This window comes from Mobula birostris, chromosome 6, assembly GCF_030028105.1.
Source record: "Mobula birostris isolate sMobBir1 chromosome 6, sMobBir1.hap1, whole genome shotgun sequence".
Classification (NCBI taxonomy): Eukaryota; Metazoa; Chordata; class Chondrichthyes; order Myliobatiformes; family Myliobatidae; genus Mobula; species Mobula birostris.
This window is the reverse complement of record NC_092375.1, coordinates 40489862-40512258: the sequence shown is the minus strand read 5'-3', so window position 1 is coordinate 40512258 and position 22397 is coordinate 40489862. Positions and strand designations below refer to the sequence as shown.

General features: G+C 40.2%; 1 protein-coding gene across 2 annotated transcripts in view; it reads left to right on the top strand.

Annotated features, from left to right (window-relative positions):
- The window catches only part of LOC140199763 (syntaxin-binding protein 5-like), a 340576-nt gene that overhangs the window by 270952 nt on the left and 47227 nt on the right, over positions 1–22397 (top strand). For both annotated transcript variants that reach the window (XM_072262244.1, XM_072262243.1), the window contains one exon: positions 6206–6271. In XM_072262244.1, the coding sequence (XP_072118345.1) occupies positions 6206–6271 (66 nt within the window). The remainder of the gene's footprint in view (positions 1–6205; positions 6272–22397) is intronic.

The following is a 22397-nucleotide window of genomic DNA, read 5'->3' as shown; positions in this document are numbered from 1 at the left end:
ACTCCAATCAGGGTCTTTGTACCCTTGCAGTTCCATAACTCTACCCACAAGGATTCTACATTTTCCGATCCTAATGTATGCCACCTCTAAGGATTTGATTTCATTGTTAACTAACAGTGCCATCCCACCCACTCTGCCTACCTATCCTACTTCTCTGTGTCCAGTACATAATTCTCTGAACTCTGCATCTAGCACATAATTCTCCAAAACTTCCACTGCCTCCAACAGGATCCCACTACCAAACACATCTTTCCACCCCCCCTTTTCTGCTTTCCACATGGATTGCTCCCTACACAACTCTTTTGTCCATTGATCTTCTTCCTGGCACTTATCCTTGCAAGCGGAACAAGTGCTACACTTACCCCTACACCTCCTCCCTTAATACCATTCAGGATCCTAAACAGTCCTTCCAGATGAGGCGATACTTCACCTGTGAGTCTGTTGGGGGACATTTACTGTGTTCGGTGCTCTTGGTGTGGCTTCCTGTACATCGGAGAGACCAGATCTAGATTGGGCGACCACCGCCGACCATCTGCGCTCCGTCTGCCAGAACAAGCAGGATCTCTTAGTGGCCACCCATTTTAATTCCACTTCCCATTCCCATTCTGATATGTCCATCCATGGCCTTCTCCACTGTCAGGATGAGGCCACACTTAAGTTGGAGGAGCAACATCTTATATTCCATTTGGGTAGCCTCCAACCTGATAGCATGAACATCGATTTCTCAAACTTCCCGTCATGTCCCCCTCCCCCTTTTCCCCTTCACCATTTCCCACCCCTTTTTTCCCTCTCTCACCTAATTTCCTTGTCTGCCCATTGCCTCCCTCTGGTGCTGCTTCCCCCCTTTTCCTTTCCTCCATGGCCTTCTGTCTCTTTCACCAATCAACTTCCCAGCTCTTTACTTCATCCCTCCCCCTCCAGGTTTCACTTATCACCTGGTGGTTCTCTCTCCCCTCTCCCCGACATTTAAATCTACTCCTCAGCTTTTCTTCTCCAGTCCTGCCGAAGGGTTTCGGCCCAATGGCTGTACTTTTCTCCATAGATGCTGCCTGGCCTTTTAAGTTCCTCCAGCATTTTCTGTGTGTTGCTCGGATTTCCAGCAACTGCAGATGTTCACTTGTCTGCCTACCTACCTGTCTTTTGATGCATGTGTTCCTTGGACGTTAAGCTCCCAACTATGATCTTTCAGCCACATATTGGTAATGCCCACAATGTCATACAGAACCTGCCGGTCTCTAAATGTGCAAGAAGATCATATGCCTTATCCTGCATGCATTTGAATATAACACTTCCAGTCCTGTAGTCATCACCCCTTTCAACTTTGCCATCATGCTACACTTCAATTCATCCCACTGACTACACATTGCAACTACTTGTCTACCAACTGCCCCATCCTCAGCCCTATCACGCCACTTCCCGGCCCACTGCCAGATTATTTTAAACCTCCCCAACAGCTATAGCAAGGCTGCCCACAAGGATATTGGTCCTCCTCAGGTTCAGTTGTAACACATCCTTTTGTACTGGTCATTTGTTGGTTATCCATCTTTTCCAATGATGACGTATGTCTGTGCAGCTCATCAATTGTGCATTCTGAGGTGGCTCTGCAGTCCAGTTCCAGAAAGGCATGAACGTTGACAGTGAGGGCAAGTAAATCATCCGGCAATTGTTGGAGCAATTGATGTGGCTATTTTTCTGTTCCCTCGAGCAGCGACCAGATCTGCACAGCGACTATTCTCAAAGTTGTTGGAGGCTCATGTTACCAGAGCACACCGTCCAGTCTGGTCCTGAGCATTCCACTCAAGGTGCTTAGGTGCATTGTCAGCATGTGTGAGATTGGCTTTCACACAGTCCTTGAATCTCTTACAAGGTCACCACCTGTCTCTTCATCCTTGCAACAGTTCTCCGTATAACAATTGTTTAGATATTTTGGAATCCTCCATGGATATAACGTGTCCTGTCCAGCAAAGCTGGTCTTGCAGGGTCATTGATTCTATGCTTGTGCTGTCTGCTCTTTCAAGGACTGCCAGGATGATGACGTGGTCCTGCTAATAGGTCATAATCTTCTCCTGAAGAGATCCCAATGATCCAGAAATCTGAAACCAATTCATCAGCCAAGTCATCCTATTCTTACCCTCACTAGTGCGTGGTACAGGCAACAATCCAGAGATTACTACTGTGGAGGGCCTGCTTTTCATCTTTCTATCTCACTCCCCATATTCTGTCTTCAGGACCTCCTCCCTTTTCCTACCTCTGTTGTTGGTAGTAATATGGACCTAGCCCTGGCCACTGAAACAAGCAAAGCCGAGGATTCGGGGCCTCCTGCTCTGGAGATTCCAGTTACCACACAGTAGCAGCGGCAGTAAAGCGGGCATTTCAGAAGTTCTCCAGATGTTCCTCCATACTCTCACGTCCATCTCCACCAAATCAGAATTGTGCACGGTCCCCTACTTGACAGATAACAGATATTCATCACTGGAGAGGCCGCGCGTGTTGCCGTCGCGCCACCATCTTCTCCTCCACTTTATATTATGTAAAAATATAAAGATAAATGAACAAATACATATAACTATACATCTGTGCCCACTTGAGATTAGTTTTGCACTGGAGTCCAATATCTTCCTGGCATATCAGGTTGCTATTTAGTGCTGTGCATCACAATGCTAATAAGTATATGGTGATTATAGGTGCAATCAGTATATAGTTAAATCACGTAGTAATAGGAGGAGTTAGAAATTATTTTTATTTTTAGTGTTGCAAGGTGGATGACTACATGGCTGGACTGTCAATATTGGTCTGCAGTAATCCATTGCAATTCACTCATTATAAAGAGCAGAAACAGTGAAATCAGAAGTACAGTTTGCATGTACAGATACTTAATTTAACTGAGAAGAGTTTGCCAGCAGCATATGCCATTGAAAAGTGTTGATGCCGCACACTTGCCTTGTCCTGAGCCAAGTCAAGTCTCAGAATTCTGGAGCAAGCCACAAACAGAAAAGTCTCTTTTTTCTCATATTGGTGATCTCACGTAATTGCAAATAACAGCTTTAATTTTACAGTTAGATTGTATCTGAGGTGGCAGACTGATAGCTTTTATATCTTTATTAACTTATCAAGTATTCCACTGACCGCTTCTGAAGGTCAGTCGTGTAGATGACAAGCTCTTCATTTCCATATGTATATTACTTGTCTTCAGTTAATTGAATGCAGGTCAAAGTTGATCAAAATGTGTGTGAAATCTCTCAACTAAGTACCGTCTGTAGTAGGTCTTCAGTGAGGTGCTCATTTGTGACTACTTGTGAACTTTATTGAGTTTTCACGCTTCATCAGGATTAAAATTGCCATCCTGGAAGTTGAATGCAAGGACCAGGAAGGACTAGTATTGCTGCAAGTAATGGTGGGATCCTGATAAATTGTTCATTTTCCTCTTTACACTGGATTTCATAGTGTTTAGATGGGAGGGGTTTTGTTTCTTGGCATGTCCCTGGCTTTACCCAGCTTTACATTCAAAAATATTGACAAACTATTAGAAATAATAGCAATTTAAAATGTGTATAAACAATTGAAGTATTTCATCACCTAAAATACTGAAATGCTTTTAAATAATTAAAGTGTTATTGAAAATAAATATTGTATTAAAAATGTAACTTGCCTTGTCTGTCTTTGTCATAGCTAAAAGCTCCATTGAAGTGAATGGTTTTTAATCTTCATAAACCAGTATATGTATTGGATTACTAAATATCCGGGATGTTCTGAGGGCGACACTATGAGACCCTCAAAGCCAGAGTGACCTGGGTTTTAGGTCCTGACCTCTGGTGCTGTCTGTGTGAAAATTACGTATTCTTCCTGTGACCCTATCAGTTTCTCCTAGGTTCTCCTCAGAGCTGCCCAGATTTCTCCCACGTCGCAGAAAGTGTGCTGACTGGTAGTTTAATAGGTCATTGTAAATTGGCCTTAGTGTGTAGGGAGTTGGTGGCACGTTGGAAGTATAAAATGTGATTAGGGTACGTCGGCTGTATTAATGGATGCTTGATGGTTGGCATGGACTCACTCAGTGGACTGAAAAGCCTGTTTCCATGTTGTATGTGGAATTGTTGGCAAAGTTCAGCTAATAATTATAAGCAGGATGATGTCATACCTGGTTATTTACTTTCAATAGCAAGTTAATAAATACAAGCACAAGGTTAAGTAATAATTCTAGTCTGAATTTTGCATAATTAGATAAATTTTCCTCCAGTCTATCTCAAAATAAACAATGATTATTGGTAAGACTCCATTTAGTAAGTATGCTTAAAAAGACTAGTAAAGAAACTTACCTATATCCATTCTGGGACATGCGGGGGTCATCAAATACAAACCCTAATGCTCAGTCATAAGTCTTGTAACATTGTTGCTTGAGACATACATTTGCAGAACAAATAGGATAGCATGTAAAATTTGTTAAAGGAAGGAGAGTGGGTGGTTTGTTGTTAGCCACAGTTACCAGGGTTGTGACAATGTGAGATACCAGCTCACATTCTTCTCGTGTGTTGGATGAAGCATTCCTTTATCTCTTGGCAGCACATTCATGTAATTATATCAAAAACTTTACTGTTTGTATTTGTTGCCTAATAGGTGTGACATTTAAGGACAACATGTTGGTTTAAGTGAACATGTTTTTTTCTGATTGCAACTTGCAGGTTAATTTTTCAGTGGTAATCACAAGGAGGCATTAGCCTTACCTGGGCTGCTTTTGAAGTTGACTTGTACTAGTCAACTCTGTGGAAATTACAGTAATAATCATATAGTATCCATTTTCACTATACTGCAAGTAGTTGAACTGTAGAACTTCATATTACATATAAATTATGTCTTGTAACATAATCATTCCAGTTTTATATTAGTAAAATCAGTCAAAAATCAATTCTTGTCCTAGTGGCACAGAAATAAAAAAATGTTAAGCATTCTTTTATCTAAATTGCTATAGAGAAGATTAGGACAAACTATTTGTTCTTTATTAGAACTGAAATGTAAAGGCAATGTGTGAAAAGTTTTGAAAATTCAGGCTCAGATAATTAAATCTTGTCTTTGCCAGATAAAAAGAAACTACATTATTATGCACAACCTCACTTGTTACAAGCACCTGTTAGGGTGCATTCTCCAGATACCTTATAAGGTAACTGTAGCCTTCAACCAGGAGCAGATGTCATCAGGTGGTTCCCAACCTTTACCGAGTGTTTCGACCCTTAACCACGACACTCTCCAGTTGGTGGGCCGGCAGTGGTGGCCAAATCACTGCCCATCTGCTCCTGGCTTCCAGCTTCCCTCCTCTCGCCTACTCCAAATCCAGCAAGAGACTCGTTCGGCCTCTTCCCCCATCCTACGAGCTGTTTGTTTTTTGCTCCTTTCGTCCAGGCCCAGATCTGACAACAACTGCCATGCTGATTTGGCTGGGAAACCTCTTCAGTCGATCTCCACAGGGATCCCTTGTCTTTACACTCCTGCACTAAGGGCTGGTACTTCAAGGCCTTTCTCTCGTGGGCCTCCCTCCTCCCATGGCACAGTCAGCTCAACCAGAATTATGTTCCTGTCTTTGGTTGACCACAGTACAATATCCGGGCGTAGGGTTGTGTGCACCACATCCGGGAACTGCAACCCCCTTCCCACATCGGCCCTCATCTCCCAGGACCTGGCCATTAGCAGCAGGTTGGGCTTTGGTTGTTTGGTTACAAAAGGCCTAGCTCCTTCTTTGATGAAGGTGATGGCCTTCCTCAAATCTGTGCCAGCCGTCCTCTTCTTGCGTCTCTCTCACTCTAGTGTGTCAGCAAGAGCCAGAAGCACCTTATCATGGCACCACCTATACCATCCTTGAGTTAGAGCTGTTTTACACCCGGACAGTATATGAGCCAGTGTCCCCTTTTGACCACAGAGCTTACAGTACGGGTCCACTCTCATCCTCCGTGTGTACAGACGTAATGGTGAAGGAAGGTTGTCATACATGGTTCGCAAGAGGAAGGAAATATGGAAGGGCTCCAGTCTCTATAACTCTGCCCATGAGATCTTGCGCTTAGGCAGATCCCATTTTGTCCAGACACCCTGGGACCCTTGTTCCACTGCTAATAAAAACACTAATAATGTCTTTTCACTAATTTATCATTATTTATAAATGTACTGAAATGTTTTTCTAATCCTATGCAATAGCATGCTATTTATGCATTTCTGTTCCCAGGCTTGACTGAACTTGCGGATAGCCCTGGATCACTGGAGGTTGAACGCTGCAAATCACCCACCTCAGGTAGAGGTAATCAGTTTCTGGCCATTTTTACTTGTGGTTGTTTATGTTTTAGCTTTGTTATTTCATTACATCTGTGCCAAGAATTAAGCAAAATTATCTTATCTCTAATATTAGATCAATTACTTCAAATAGACTGCAATTTAATTACTTCATAGCAAAGACAATAACAGACTCTATTTGATCAGATGAACATGAATCAACATGCTCAAATCCATTTCTCATTGGTAAGAATATGTTATTGGTCAGAAACACCTATCTACTTTCTGAACCTGTTATAACTACAAACATAGTGTACAATGGTTTCTATAGAAAACATAAATGTCAATAATTTTATAGCATAATAATACAGTTAAATGAAATAGAAATGTTATTGATACTGGAATCCCTTAGGGGAGATATTTCAGTTTTAACTTCCCGTAGAAGGGGTCATAAAAATAATAGTAATTTTTCAAAGAAAAATATCTCTTGAAATTTTCACGTAGTGCACTTTTGGTGTAGCTAGTAGTTTGCTGTATACAGGAATGCAAGTTCACACCAAGCATCAGTAGATCATCCACATAAATGCTACTCTTAATTGAAGAAAATATCTATAGGATGTATATATAATATGTTATCCTATTTGCTAGAATCTCTTTTCTCCCCCTTCAAGCCTTCACATGCCCTTTTCTGTCAGGGCCAATCTATATGCCTACACAGCTAAATTGAATATGTAGGCAAGTTGTTTCAAGAATATGGATGCAGTACAGAAAGAATCTCACAGGAGTTGTCAAGGTGAGTGAGTTCATATTTAAGTGGCCGACCTGTCAATTCTAAAGTATCTCTCCGCTGTTCAGTTCACCACGCCCCATCACCAAGCTACTAACTACCTTTATCAATCTATATTCATTCATAAAAATTATCTACGTTGTCATGGTCACAGACAGATATATAAACAGACCAGCAGCATTGCAAACCTTGCAACCACAGCTTGCAAATCATCAGCTATTCAAAACTGGTGGTGATTCAGGATGCTACTGTTATAAAAATCAGTCTTGCAGATTGGGCTAAGACCTTTTTGCCTTGTTCTGACTCCTGAGGAAGAGAACCACTTGACACTATGATTGGGTTTTGTTCGACTTTAACTTTTATCATAAGATGACCAGCGTGAGGCTGTCGCATTGTCGTTGATTCTCAGTTGCACAAATGATTGAAGTTCCTCAGCCATTTGCATGTGGAATATGTTGAGAGCATTGTGGAAGCATACTGGTAGGCATGTCCATGCATAATGTTGATATCAAATATAAGAGCAAACGTGTAATGCTCCAGTAGCCATCATGTAAGTATGTCAAGAGTGGAAATGTATGGTATCCCTGAGAGGAAAATGGCAATCTCTCAGTGAAATGGAACACATGCCAGGATTAGGGAGCTTAGTGTCTGATAGTGAATGGCTAGTTGCCACCTGGCTTTTTAGCAAACGAAATAGGGAATGGATTGTAAAAGTGTCCTGCATCCTACACCTGCTGTGAAAAGGACTCAGTGATAAATTAGGGGAACTTTCATGTAGAATAATATACACTTAGTGCACAGAGATGGCACTTTTGCTGTGTGACACTTAGCACTCAGAGGGTGTCATACATGCACAGTGATACTGTATTCTGTGCGGTATTCATTTTGATATCCTTCACACAAAACCTGAGGCGGACTGATGCCTGCTTTGCTAGTCTTTGAATGACAGGGTGCTGCTTGGGCCACTGCTGGAGATTCTGGAGTACCTATACTTTCAAACTTTACTGACTGATCAGCTCTAGTCTTCGCTGTCATGATTTCCATCTCATGCACCAGTCATCTGCTTAATCTGATGCTTCAATCATTAGGTTGAGAAAAAGTCCTCAATAGAGCTCCAGCACTTGGTGATCTTCTCATCAATCTCCAAATGGTAGGAGAAGTTCATATTAGAAGATAAGGAGAACCTTTTGCTGAATGTCCCTTGATTCAGAGCCTAAACATCCAGATCGCATAAATATCTTTTTAAATAATTTTCCAAAGTAATAGTAATATTCTTTCAAAAGAGCATTTGGTGGAGTGAAATATCAAAATCCTCCACATCAAAGAGGATGCATTTACAAATACGTATTTTTCCTAGAGACATGTGGTAATTCCAAGACAGACCATGACAGAGCTATTGTAGTTAGAGCCTTTTTGTGACACACAGCATCTCTGCCCTTCTTGCACTTTTGCCATTAATGACAGGACATAAGATTCAAAGAATATATTCTGATCCCAATACTGGGATAGAAATAAAGTTATTCTAACACTGTTACAATGTGCATATATACATTGGTGGTAAAGTTTGGAAGATCTTTGATATTTAAAGGCATAAAAGGATTTGATATTAAATCTTTGTGTTTAAATATATTGATGAAAAAATCTATAGTATCAGATGTTTCTTCTAAGGTGATCAAGATTGTGGACTCAGAATTTTACAGCAAAGAAGGAGGCTTGCTGAAATACCTATTTTATCCTACACTTATTATTTTTAGTTTACAAATAATTAAGCACTTCTAATTATATAAGAAACTACAGTGAATAATAATGAATGTCTGCAGCTTGTAATCAATTACACTATGGATTCATTTAATCTTCCTTGCCCTTTCTACAGGTTTGACACCTCCAGTGCCATTGCCTAGATGACTCCATAGACATCTGCAAAACTCTACATCATTATTTGTTATGCACCTCATAATCATTCTGTCATAGAAGAAAATGGATAAAAGATAAAGATTGGTTTTATTTGTCACATGTACATCAAAAAATACAGTGAAATGCATTATTTGAGTCAAATCAAATCAGCAAGTAATGTCCTGGGGACAGCCTCCAAGTGTTGCCATGGTTCCACCCCAATGTAGCATGCCTACAGCTCACTAACCCTAACCCTAAACATAATTCTTTGGAATGCAGGAGGAAACCGGAACGCCCTGAGGAAACCCACGTGGTCGAGGGAAGAATCTACAAACTGCTTACAGACAGGAGTGGGAACAAAACCCTGACTGGTGATTGCTGGAGCTGCAAAGAGATTGCACTAACCACTACTCTACCCTGTGAAGTGGCTTTACACATGTTATCATCCACCACTTTTTTTGAGTGCAGAGCATCAGTAATTCCAGTGTTGACAAAAGATTAGAGTCACAGGCTGTATTGCTCGTGCCGACAGGATATTCTTGAGAACTCCTGGAACAGAGGTGTCCAGGCCTATTCAAGATTTAAGAACGTCTAATGTCATTTCCAGTAGACAAGTGTAAAGGAGAACGAGATAATTGTTATTCTGAATCTGATGCAGTGCAAAAAAAAACACAATAAGATAAAGTGCACAATAATATAAAAACAAAATAAATATAAATACATAAGATACCTTCTAAACATAGGTTGATTGCATAAAATTATGCTAGGTACAAGAGTGTCTGTACATAAGGTGGCTGATAGGAAATGATAAAGTAGTGGTGGGAGGAGGTGAGGTAGTGAGTGAAGGAGTTGATCAGCCTTTACTGCCTGGGGAAAGTAACGGTCTTCAAGTCTGGTGGCCCTGGCATGAATGCTACATAGCCTCCTCCCTGATGGCAGTCCAGGAGCAGGATGGATGGACCCCTCATGATGTTACTGGCCCTTTTCCAGTAACTTTTTGTACCTGTGTCCTTGATGGTGGGTAGGCTGGTGCCAGGGATGCGTTGGGCAAATTTGACTACCATTGTAGAGCCTTCCTGCCTTCCACAGTGCAGTTTCTGTATCATGCGTTGATGCAGCATGTTGGGATGCTCTCTGCTGCGCATTTGTACGCACATAGATGTGCATTGTCCAGCCCTTCAGCCTCCTCACAAAGTAGAGGCATTGGTGAGCTTTCCTGATTGTGTAGAAAGTGTTCTGGGACCATGAGAAGTTGTGCAGTTTCCATTGCTGTGCCACTAATGTAAAGAGAGGTATGAATGGTGCAGGTTCTGCTGAAGTTGATTAGCGTCTCCTTTGTCTTGTTAACATCGAGGAAGTTGCCTGGCAAAGGCCTCGAGCTCTTTCACCTCCTCCCTGTAGGCCGTCTCATCGTTGTTGGTGATGAGTCCCACCACTGTTGTGTCATTGGCGAACATGACAATGTGATTACTCGGGTGTTTGGCTGTACGGTTACGTGTGAGCAGAGTATACATCAATAGGCTCCGCACACAGCCCTGTGGCGCTCCCGTGTTGCAGATGATGAGGACGGAGGAGTGGCTATGCATCCTGACTTTCTGAGGTCTGTTGGTTAGGGAGTCCAACTCTCAGTTGCACAGTGGTGTATTTAGACTGAAGACTAGCAGCTTGTCACCAAGATCTGTGGTACAATAGTGTTGAATTCAGAACTGAAATCCAAAAGCAGCATTCTGACATAAGTGTCCTTGTTTTCTGTGTGTGTTAGGGCCAGGTGCACGGCAGATGCTATGGCATCTGTCATAGAGTGGTTCTGTCAGTAAGTATGTTGGTGAATGCATCGGTGCCAATCATCATGCTGACATATGAGGGGTGATTGATAAGTTTGTGCTAATCCACCTGCGGTCTTTTATTGGCTCTCCACCATTATGTCCTGTTTAAGTTTAGAGAAAGTAAGAAGTCAGACATTTGATACATCCTTTAAGTTTGAGCAGATATGGCGACCTTTTATCCAATATTTTCATTTAATTTGATTTATTACTCTTTCAATTTTTTTTTCAAAAGTTTAGATTTGATCAGAAAGTCTTTCTTTCTTTCTTGGTCGTACCTCAAAATGGACTGCCCAGTCACTTTTTTTTGTCTTGTTTTTTTTAATAGTGTAGTGGGTTTTTTTTTCCTTTTCATTTAAAACACAATGTTTTTTCCTTTCTCTTCATAAACTGGTAAGAGGAGAATTGTTATTTTCATTTTTTTATTAGATATTTTATACTAGTTTAACAATATCTATGATTTTGACAGTGTCTGTCTTAACCTTGGTTTATATTGTTACTGATATATATATATATATATATATATATATATAAATATATATATATATAAAATATGAACTAATTCTCCTCTTGATTGTATTTATGCTTTTTTTAAATCAATAAAAAGATTAATAAAGAAAGGAAGATAAGTTTGTGGCCTAAGGTCAAAGGAGTCAATTTTAGAAAACCTAGCACATTTATTTTTCCTACATTTGCACATTTAGTCCAGCGGTCGTGGAGCATACAGATCCCTTCTTTGTAGAAGTTGGCATCTTGGACCTCCAGTAAGTGGTCCACAGCAGGGGTGATTGATAAGTTTGTGGTTTAAGGTAGAAGGAGATGAGTTATTAATTTCAAACTTTCTGCATTTTCACTCATAGTTGAACTGCACGTACATGTAATGAGAGCTGTATAACTCATCTCCTTCTACCTTAGGCACGAACTTATCAATCACCCCTGCTGTGGACCACTTCTACAAAGAAGGGATCCATATGCTTCACGACCGCTAGACTAAGTGTGTACATGTAGGAGGGGACTATGTTGAAAAATAAATGTGCTAGGTTTTTGAAAATTGACTCCTACCTTAGGCCATAAACTTATCGATCACCCCTCGTATGTCATAATGACATATATCATTATTTATTGAGTTTTCGTAGCAGCAAACTGAGTTTACATGAGATAATAAGAGGTTTCAGTGCAGCACTCAATTTTCTTTATTTACTTATTTTTGATTAATAGAGCTCTGTGCCAGTAATTAATGTCAACTGTGGTCACAAGCCAACCACTGGTTGCTGGAGGTACTGTTTTCAAAGTGAGATTTTGACCAATACACAGAGCATTGTTGTGAGAGCAAGTGGAAGTGCCTCTGGCCACACTAGACAAGTGCCATTCATGGCTTTCAAAATGCCACCATAAATGACTGAGCAATTCCATCTGTTTGTGGGTTGCACCATCATCAGCGGCGTGATGTTGGTGAACAGGTGCAAAAGGCCGGAAGAGTGAAAACATGGGCAGAAATGTGGTAAAGTAAAATATGTCCATGGATGTATGGAAAGCAGTGAAGATTCTATCAAAGGTTAAACATGAACTATTCTGTAATTTTTATTACTAATTTTATTTACTTGCACATTATAGAGACCAAAGGTTAATGCATGATTTTGCCAAACACTAAGAAAGACAAAAGTTCTAGTTGGGAGCATCTGAATAAAGTAACCTAATAGTACATGTAATTACTGTGTTAATAATTTTATTGGCTACATGTTTTTTGTTGTTGGAGACCAGATTGCTGTTTTATAGTGAGGAAAAAATCTTGTAGAACAATAAGAAATTATCAGTGGATCTGATGGGTAGTGAATAATGACAAATGGAATTTAAACCAGAGAATGGTGAGGGAGAACACTCAAGGAAGAGGAGGACAATATACACAGGATGCTGTGAGATGTGATGGAGCTGAGAAACTAGATAAAGTTAGGTATCCACAGATGTCTAAATGATACAGGTTAGGCAGATAGAGTCATTCATAGTATCTTCCTTTATTAGTTGAAATTAGAATATCTAAGCACTAAGGTCAATGCCAGAGCTATGTGGAAAGCTAATTAGATGAGTATTGCACAAAGTTTTGGTCATCACACGATGAACAAAATCTGATAACATCCAAGAATCCTCAACAGAGGTCAGTAAGGATGTAACCAGGAATGGTGAAGTTAAATTTATAACAGAAGATTGTCTAAGTGAAGTTATGAGACAATCCATTTTCCTTTGAAGGAAGTTCATAAAGAAATAAGGTAACACAGTAGAAATAGCAAGATATGAAGAAAACATTTTCACTCAAAGGGTTTTGAGGGTGATTGAGAAAGTTCTTGAGGCAAACTTTTTCACTGTATTTTAGAACGTACTAGGACGATGTAACTTATCAGATTTTGAACTGAGCACTGGAAAGTGGAATTCATTATGAACTGTGTTTTTCAGCCAACATAGACACAATGCAAAGAACATGCAACCACTTGTGCTGCAAATTTCTATGATCTTTACTGATATATTACAAGCCTTACGTCAGTGGTAAATATCTTATTTACCTCGCATCATATCAAAATGTCAGAAGTGTGTTATGTCTGGACCAACAGTTAGTTTGATTATTGCCACTTTACTGCTCTGTACTGTGTATATTACAGTACTGTATATAATACGACATTGCTTTTCACCCAGTGCCCAGGCAGCTGTGCTGCTTCTCCCATATCTGTAGCTACTGGCTCTCCATTTTTTAATGCTTTACTTAGAATTTTGGTATAAGATTCAAGCAGCTGTTACCTTTTGCCATGGGGGTAAACTCAATTTCCGTTTGCCTTCAATTCTACTTCTCAATATAGATTGCTTTAATTTTTAGTGAATTGCCAGTGCCTTCATTAGTTTGAGATTTTTCCCCTCATTTCAGTTTGTTTACATAAGCCAGACCCATCCATTTGCTCAGCTGTTGTCAGTGAATCTTACATTCATTGTTCAGTCAAGCTGGTTGTAGAACAAAACACCAAGCATAGAAGAGTACAGCACAATGTTGCACCAAACAAATGCCCAACTAAACTAATCCCTTTTCCCTTGTCCATATCCTTTCATTCCTTGCATCTTCATGTGCCAATCCAAGAACCTCTTGAACACCCCTATCATGTTTGACTGTATCACTACCATGGACAGTGTCTTCCAGGCACCCCCCACTCTCTCTATTTTAAAGAAAATTTGTCCTGCACAGCTCTTTTGAACCTGCCCGTTCTCACATTAAATGCATGCTCTTTGATTTTAGACATTTCAACCCAGGGAAAAAGATTCCAGCTGTATAAAATATATCTATTCCTCTCATAATCTTATAAACCGCTGCCAGACTTTAGAGGGAAGATCTGGCAGAGGTTTATAAGATTATGAGAGGCTCCAGAGACAACAACTCAAGTTTATCCAACCTCCTTCCTCTTATAGCAAAGTTCAAAGTACATTTATTATCAAAGTATGTATGCTATTTCAACCTTGAGATTCAACTACTTACTGGCAGCCGCAAAGCAAAGAAACGCAATAGAACCCAATAAGAATTCTCCACTCAACAAAGACTGTCAAACAGCCAATGTGCGAGGAAAGGAACAGATCATGCAAACAATAAAAAAGTAAACAAATAACACACAGAACATTAACTGCAGTGTCCCTGACAGTAAGTCCACAGCCATGGACCAGTTCAACACTGAAGCGGCTGCTGATGGTTGCAGGTGCTAGCTGCAGAGTCAGTTCAGGCCTGAAGCCAGTAAACCTCGTGAAGTAGTCAGGTTTACACACTGCTTTTCCTTCAGCCTTGACACCTTGATCAAATTGAAGCCTGTCCAGGAGCCCAATGGTTGCAGGGCAACGACTGCTTCCGAACCTGGTGAATGGGAACTAAGACTCCTGAACCTCCCACACAATGGTAGTAGCGAGAAGAGAAAGAGACCAGTTAACCATAGGCAGACGGCACTGAACACTTCGTTTTTCGCTCTCACCCTTGATGATTTTACTCGTGATCAACATTTTAATCAGTATTGAGTAATGGAGCCAACCACACCATGGATGACCATTCTGCTATCAGGCCTCGAAGCAGTGCCCACCCCCAGCAATGGCCACCCCGGCCGTACCTGCACTCTCAGGAGTCTAGTTTGCTGAATCCCCCAGGAGGTCGTTTAGTCAGTTCAAAAAAAATCCTTAGAAGGGAAATTAGAGGCTGCAAATTGCAGCAATCACAGTTCAGAAGAAATATCTTTTAGATTAGAGTGTCTAGTATTTTTATTTTGGTCTGCAAAATGTCGCAGTTGGTCGCTGGTGCCACCTTGAGTTGTAATTCAGGCAACATCCTGGAAAACTTGTGCATGCTCTCCAAAGCCCTGACATCCTTCCTATAATGGAACAACCAGAATTAAATGCAGCCTAGCTAGAGTTTTATAAAGCTGCAACATAAATTCCCCACTTTGGAAATCAATTCCTCTACTAATAAAGGCAAGCTTGCCATATGCCTCCTTTACCACCTGTGTTGCCACTTTCTGCACAGTAGACATAGAGAAAGTCTTAGGAGTTGGGTTTACTCAGTTCAAATCAACATTGAATAAATTGTCAAGATTGGAGATAATCTGGATTATTTTGAAATATTGGGGAAGGAATCAAGGACTTCTTAATAAACAATGTATATTGAAAGAACAATGCTGTTTCTACCAATGTCAATAAAAGCGTTTTAACTAATCAGAAGCAGGACAAGTTGTAATAGGCTGCCAAGGAGTTGAATATTATTGATACGCAATTAGAAGTTAATTTCATGTCTTTGGCTTTCATTAAGGAAAACATACTGACCTTTATACTCTTTTGTCATCCAGGATTGAAATATTTTTCCCTTGCCTATCACCAGAGCAGCTGTTTTGCATTTGAAAGAGCGGTTGCAGATTGATTTCTTGTCAGTTCTTGAGAGGGCATCTGTGTGAGATTCCAGTGAAACTGCCGCAAGTTCCATTGCTATCAACAACAGATAAAAACCTTCCGTGACTTTGCCGTGACATTGGTTGCAGATCAGAAACTGAGCAGTTTCTGAAATTCCTCTTCAAATAAATACCCTTGAAGCCATGAGCCAGTGTTACTTTGACCTTCTCTAAAATGGTGACTCGTCTTTACCTCATTTCTCTAAATTCTCTTAAGTAATATCAGAGTACAGATGGTGATGGTGTGCAAAAATGCAAACTTATGATTAACAGTGGAAATGAGTACATAGTGAAAGGGTGATATAGCATCTGGGAAAACAGATAATTAAAGAAAGTGGTATAAGATGCACTAGGAGAAGTGATGGGAGTGGAATTATTGATGTGTTCCACTAGAAGGTTAAGTCGTAGTTCTTGATAGGTTTGTTTATTTTGAACCCGAAAGGAGTTAGTAGAGCAAATTGAAGAGTTGGTAGGGAGATGAGAGAAATCTGCAAGAATAGGACAGCATATTGAGAAAAGGCAAGATTTTAAAAAATGAGTCAAGTATGATCGAGGTCTTTGATTTGTTATGTTCAGTGCTGCAAAGTTATGTATCACACATTGAATGAGAAGTCTTCTCATGTACGTCATACACTGCTAAACTTGAAATTGGATTTTCATTGCAATTGAGAAGTCATATCATGGTTTCCCAGATGAATGCAGTTCCAAAGCCAGAAACTCCGAAATGAGAGCAACAAGTAGAGGGAAGATGAGTAAAATGATCAGTAATAATTCATTTTTCACCAAGCTACATATGTTTCCCTGTTAAATATGATGATCCATAATTAATATCAAGTAGTCTGCTGCATAAGTAATAGCATAGGTAATATAACTTAATTGACTCAAAAGTCCTTAATCTTCCAAAGTACTCTTCATTTCACAGCAAGCTGTATAATAGAAGTATTTTTAACTGAAAGGATGCTGAACATATTTTACAATATGTGTCAGTAACATGGAACAAATTACCTTTCATTGAACTTGCACAGCATCTCTCACTGCAAGAGTACATTATTTGTATTTTGTTTTATATGTGTCTGTGTGGTACAACAAACTGTATTATCCAATAATATTTGTAAGGTGATCATACTGGAAGATTTAATTTTCAATATTAATGTGACTTGCTCACAAAAAAAGTAAAACTAACTCAATGTATGCAGAGAGGAAGTATTTGTACTTGTTTAAAATGTTATAATGCAAGGTGCAATTTTATTTTATCTGAGCACAGTTAAAAAATATAAATACACTTACATGTATTAACATAGGCATTTAGTATGTACAAAATGACATCCAATTATTCTGTTTGCAGATTCAATATATTTTCATAAATGCAACACTGTGTTGTCGCTTCCCATTCCACACATTCAAACGTCAACTCCATTTTGAAGCAGTAACTTGGCCATTTTGTTCTCTGCAAAGAATATCTAATAGCAACAATGGCACCCACAAAATACTACAAGATGAGAAGAGGACCATTGATCCAGCACATAGTATTCAGTTTCATGTAATAGCTTTTCTAAAGATTCCTGAAAGAAAAATATTCAGAGCATTTTCATCTCCAAGTTTGTTTTCACACATAAAATATCACTCAATCTGTCTTAAGAAACACAATGTTTGTTGAGCAACATAATGGTTGTTGAGCTTACCAAATCTCACTTTGTTCTGTGTTTTTGTTTATCCAGCTTTGCAAGCTCAGTACCTTTTTTTTACCACACAACCTTTCAAATTTTGTTTTCTAGTATTAATTGCTGCTTTTTTGTTTTTTCTTTCTGTTGTTTCAGTAAAAGGACCAAGAAAGTTAAGTCTGCCGACAGATCTTAAGACTGATCTCGGTACGGTAGGCGAAAGCTGACAGTTCATTTTTTCAGGTTATTTGGGTTGGAGATGAGCAAACTTCACAAAATTAAGATAAATTAAACAAAGCTAGACAGTGAATGTCTGAGAGACTGTTAAACATATTCATTATTTATTTTTAAAACATAGAATATGAGCTCCACACCAAATTTATTTATGGACAGATGATTCTTTGCTCATCTCAAACTGTTTTTCTTTGGTTACCACTTTATTTTTAAATCTTAATTTTCGTATTGTATTTTTGTTAATTTAAATAATTTATATGCTTTTTGTTAATAAAATAAGTTACTTATTTTGCTTTCCTGCCCAGAATTTACAACTGATAAACTTTTAAAATCTGTGAAATAATACATTCCATCCATTAAAATTTGTTCTAAAGTACAAAATATTTTAAGGTACTGAACATTCACATAGAAAGGAAAATAGAATATTTCCATTAGTGAAGTAAAAAGTTTCTCCTGGAAGCAAATAGGGTATTGTTTCATAGAAATTTCTCCAATTTGGATGTTAACTCTCTCCTTCTCAGTTATGTTCTGAGTTCGGTTTTACAGAATTGATCAGTCTGGGTAACGTGTTCAACTGGATTTTGATTTTGCAACCCTCCGTGTCTGAGCAGTCAAGGTAAATGTCAGCTGTCTCTGTACAGTGCCATATACGAACTTGTCATTAAAAAAAGGCCAATCTCTGTTTAATAAGCGCATTTCTGATGTTCTTATTTTATTGTAAGCTTATGGAATATGTATTTGTTTATAAGACCTTCATTCAGAAAATTAAATAACATCGGGATTTGAGTCATAGATTTATAACTAATGAGGTGTAAAATGAAGAAAACTCACAGTTATCTAAAATTACTAATAGAATAGAAAAACAGTGCTAGAAAAATGCAAAAGGACATGTATTATTGAAAGCATCAAGTTCAGATGGCAATATTGTGCCAACATATTTTGGCTCTCATACCGAAAATAATTTCAGTGACATTAGAATCAGAGGACAGGTGAAAGAGATAGTTTCTGGCACTTGAGTATTTGATAGGAGGTACTAGGGGCTCCACCTATTCCAACTGCACACAAGGAAGCCTATAAACAAAGTACATTTTTGATCCTCTGCTGCACCTGTTTATCTCTGCATTCATTTCCTCATTGAAAATGCCTAACAGAGCTCTATGCTTGAAATCCAAATAACATTTTTAGACTCTCATTTTTAAATCCACAGTGGGCAGGAAGGCAGAGGGGGTTGCATTGTTCTGTTGGTAGAAAAATGAAATAAAATTATTAGAAAGAGATGATACAGGGTTAGAAAGTGTTGAATCATTGTGGATGGAGCTAAGGAACTGCAAGGGTGAAAAGACCCTGACAGTAGTTATATTCAGACCCCCAAACAGTAGTAAAGATGTGGTCTACAAATTACAATGGGAAATAGAAAATGCATGCCAAAAGTGCAATGTTACAATAGTCATGGGGGATTTCAATTGGATTAGATTAGGAAAATTCAGTTGGTTTTGAATTCCAAGAGAGGGAATTTCTAGAATGCCTACAAGATGGCTTTTTCGAGTAGCTCACGGTTGAGCCCACTACGGGATCAGCTATTCTGGATTGGGGGTTGTGCACTGAATCAGAATTGATTAAAGAGCTTAAGGTAAAAGAACCCTCAGGAGAAAGTGATCATAATATGATCAAATTTAACCTGAAATTTGAGAAGAAGAAACTAAAGTAATCGCTGTGATGATTGTACGTTCTAGTACCAATTGTTTGGCGACAATAAAGTATAAAGTCAGATGTATCAGTATTACATTGGAGTAAAGGGAATTACAGAGACATGAGAGAGGAGTTGGCCAGAATGGATTGTAAAAGAACACTGACAGGGATGATGGCAGAGCAGCAATGGCTGGAATTTCTGGAAGCTATTCAGAAGGCACAGGATATATACATTCAAAAGAGGAAGAAGTATTTGAAAGGCAAGTTGACATAACCATGGCTAACAAGAGAAGTCACAGCCAACATAAAAACCAAAGAGAGGGCATATAATAGAGCAAAAATTAGTGGGAAGTAAGAGGATTGGGAAGCTTTTAAGAGCCAACAGAAAGCAACTAAAAAATTTATTAAAAAGGTAAAGATGGAATACGTAAGTAAACTAGCCAATAATATTAAAGACGATACCAAAAGTTTCTTCAGATACATAAAGTGTAAAAGAGGGGCAAGAGTGGATATCGGACCACTGGAAAACAATGCTGGAGAGGTAGTAATGAGCGAAAGTGAAATGGTGGATGAGCTGAATAAGTATTTTTCATCAGTCTTCACTGTGGGAGACACTTAACAGTATGGTAGACGTTCCAGGTGTCAGAGGTCATGAAGTGTGTGAAGTTACCATAAAAAGAAGATTCTTGAGAAACTGGAAGGTCTGTAGGTAAGTGAGTCGCATGGACCAGATGGTGTTACACCCCAGGGCTCTGAAAAAGGTAGCTGAAGAGATTGTGGAGGCATTAGTAATGATCTTTCAAGAATCATTAGATTCTGGAATGAAGACTGAAAAATAGCAAATGTCACTCCACTCTTCAAGACGGGAGAGAGGCAAAGAACGGAAATTATAGGCCAATTAGTCTGACTTCAGTGGTAGGGAAAATGTTGGAGTCTATTATTAAGGATGAGATTATGGGGTACTTAGAGGCACATAATACAGTAGGCCAAAGTCACAATAGTTTCTTTAAGGGGAAATCTTGCCTGACAAATATTTTGGCATTATTTGAGAAAATAACAGGCGGGATAGACAAAGGAGAGTCAACGGATGTTACTTGGAATTTCAGAAGGCCTTTGACAAGTTGCAGAACGAAGCTGATTAACAAGATAAGAACCCATGGTATTACAGGAAAGATGCCAGCATGGTTAGAAGATTGCCTCCTGCCAGTCAGCCAAAGACTGGGATTAAAGGGGGCCTTTCCCGGTTTGGCCTAGATAGGGCTAACTGACGTAAATAGGGAGACCACTTCGCCAAGCACTTACTCTCTGTCCGCCAGTAAAAGCGGGATCATCTGGTAGCCACTTGTTTTAACTCTACTTCCCAGTCCCGTTCTGACATGTCAATCCATGTCCTCCTCTACTGCTGCAATGAGTTGGAGGAGCAACACCTTATATTCCATCTGGGTAGCCTCCAACCTGATGGCATGAACATCGATTGCTCGAATTTGTGGTAATTGACCACCCTCTCCTCTCCTTCACCATTTCCCATTCATGTTTCCCTCTCACACCTTCTCTCCTTACCTGCTCATCACTCCCCTCTGGTGCCCTTCCCCTTCCCTTTCTTCCATGGTCTTTTACCCTCTCCTATCAGATTCCCCCTCTTCCAGCCCTTTATCTCTTTCACCAGTCAAGTTCCCAGATCTTTCCTGCACCCCCTCCCCCTCTCCCAGTTTCACCTATCACCCAAAACCTATAGGGGTTTTGATCGAGGAACGACTGCACAGGCACATGGATGTCAGTGAGTTAGACCAGCGGGAAGAATTTAAAAAGGAGACAGCTTTATAGAGCGGACACAGGAGCAGCAGGATTCAGAATAGGAGGGCTTTGGCAACAATGGTCGAGGCAAGATAAGTAACTTGTGAAGTATAGAAATAGGAATTGTCAGTGAGGCTGGTGTTCTGTACTGGGTGTCAGATGTGGGATGTTCCGGAGACTCCCAGCCTCCTGGACGGCCACATCTACACCAGGTGCGTTGAGCTGAAGCTCCTTGGGGACCGGGTTAAGGAAATGGAGATGCAGCTGGATGACCTTCATCTGGTCAGGGAAAGTGAGGAGGTGATAGAGAGGAGCTTAGGCAAGTAGTCACACCGGGGCCTTGGGAGACAGGTAAGTGGGTAACAGTCAGGAGAGGGAAGGGCAAGAGTCAGATACTAGAGAGTACCCCTATGGCTGCCCCCCTTAACAATAAGTACTCCTGTTTGAGTACTGTTGGGTGGGGGGACAACCTACCTGGGGGAAGCAACAGTGGCCACGCCTCTGGCACAGAGTCTGGCCCTGTGGCTCAGAAGGGTAGGGAAAGGAAGAGGATGGCAGCAGTGATACAGGACTCTGTAGTTAGGGGGTCAGACAGGTGATTCTGTTGGCGCAGGACAGAAACATGGATGGTAGTTTGCCTCCCAGGTGTGAAGGTCTGGGATACTTCTGATCGTGTCCACAATATCCTGAAGTGGGAAGGTGAACAGCCAGCCAGAGGGGGTGGTACATGTTAGTACCAACAACGTAGGTAAGAAAAGGGAGGAGGTCCTGAAAACAGACTACAGGGAGTTAGGAAGGAAGTTGAGAAGGACCTCAAAGGTAGTAATCTCGAGATTACTGCCTGTGCCATGCGACAGTGAGTATAGGAATAGAGTGAGGAGAAGGATAAATGTGTGGCTGAGGGTTTGGAGCAAGGGGCAGGGATTCCGATTTCTAGATCATTGAGACCTCTTTTGGGTCAGGTGTAACTTGTATGAAAAGGACAGGTTGCACTTGAATCCGGTGGGGGTGGGGAGGGGACCAATATCCTGGCAGGGAGGTTTGCTAAGGCTGTTGAGGAGAGTTTAAACTAGAATTGTTGGGGGGTGGGAAGAGAACTGAAGAGACAGATGAAGGGGCGGTTGGCTCACAAATAGAGAAAGCTTGGATTCAGTGCGAGAGGGAGGATAGGCAGGTGATAGAGAAAGGATACACACAGACTGATGGTTTGAGATGTGTCTATTTCAATGCAAGGAGCACTATGAACAAAGCGGATGAGCTTAGAGCGTGGATCAGTACTTGGAGCTATGATGTTGTGGCCATTACAGACTTGTAT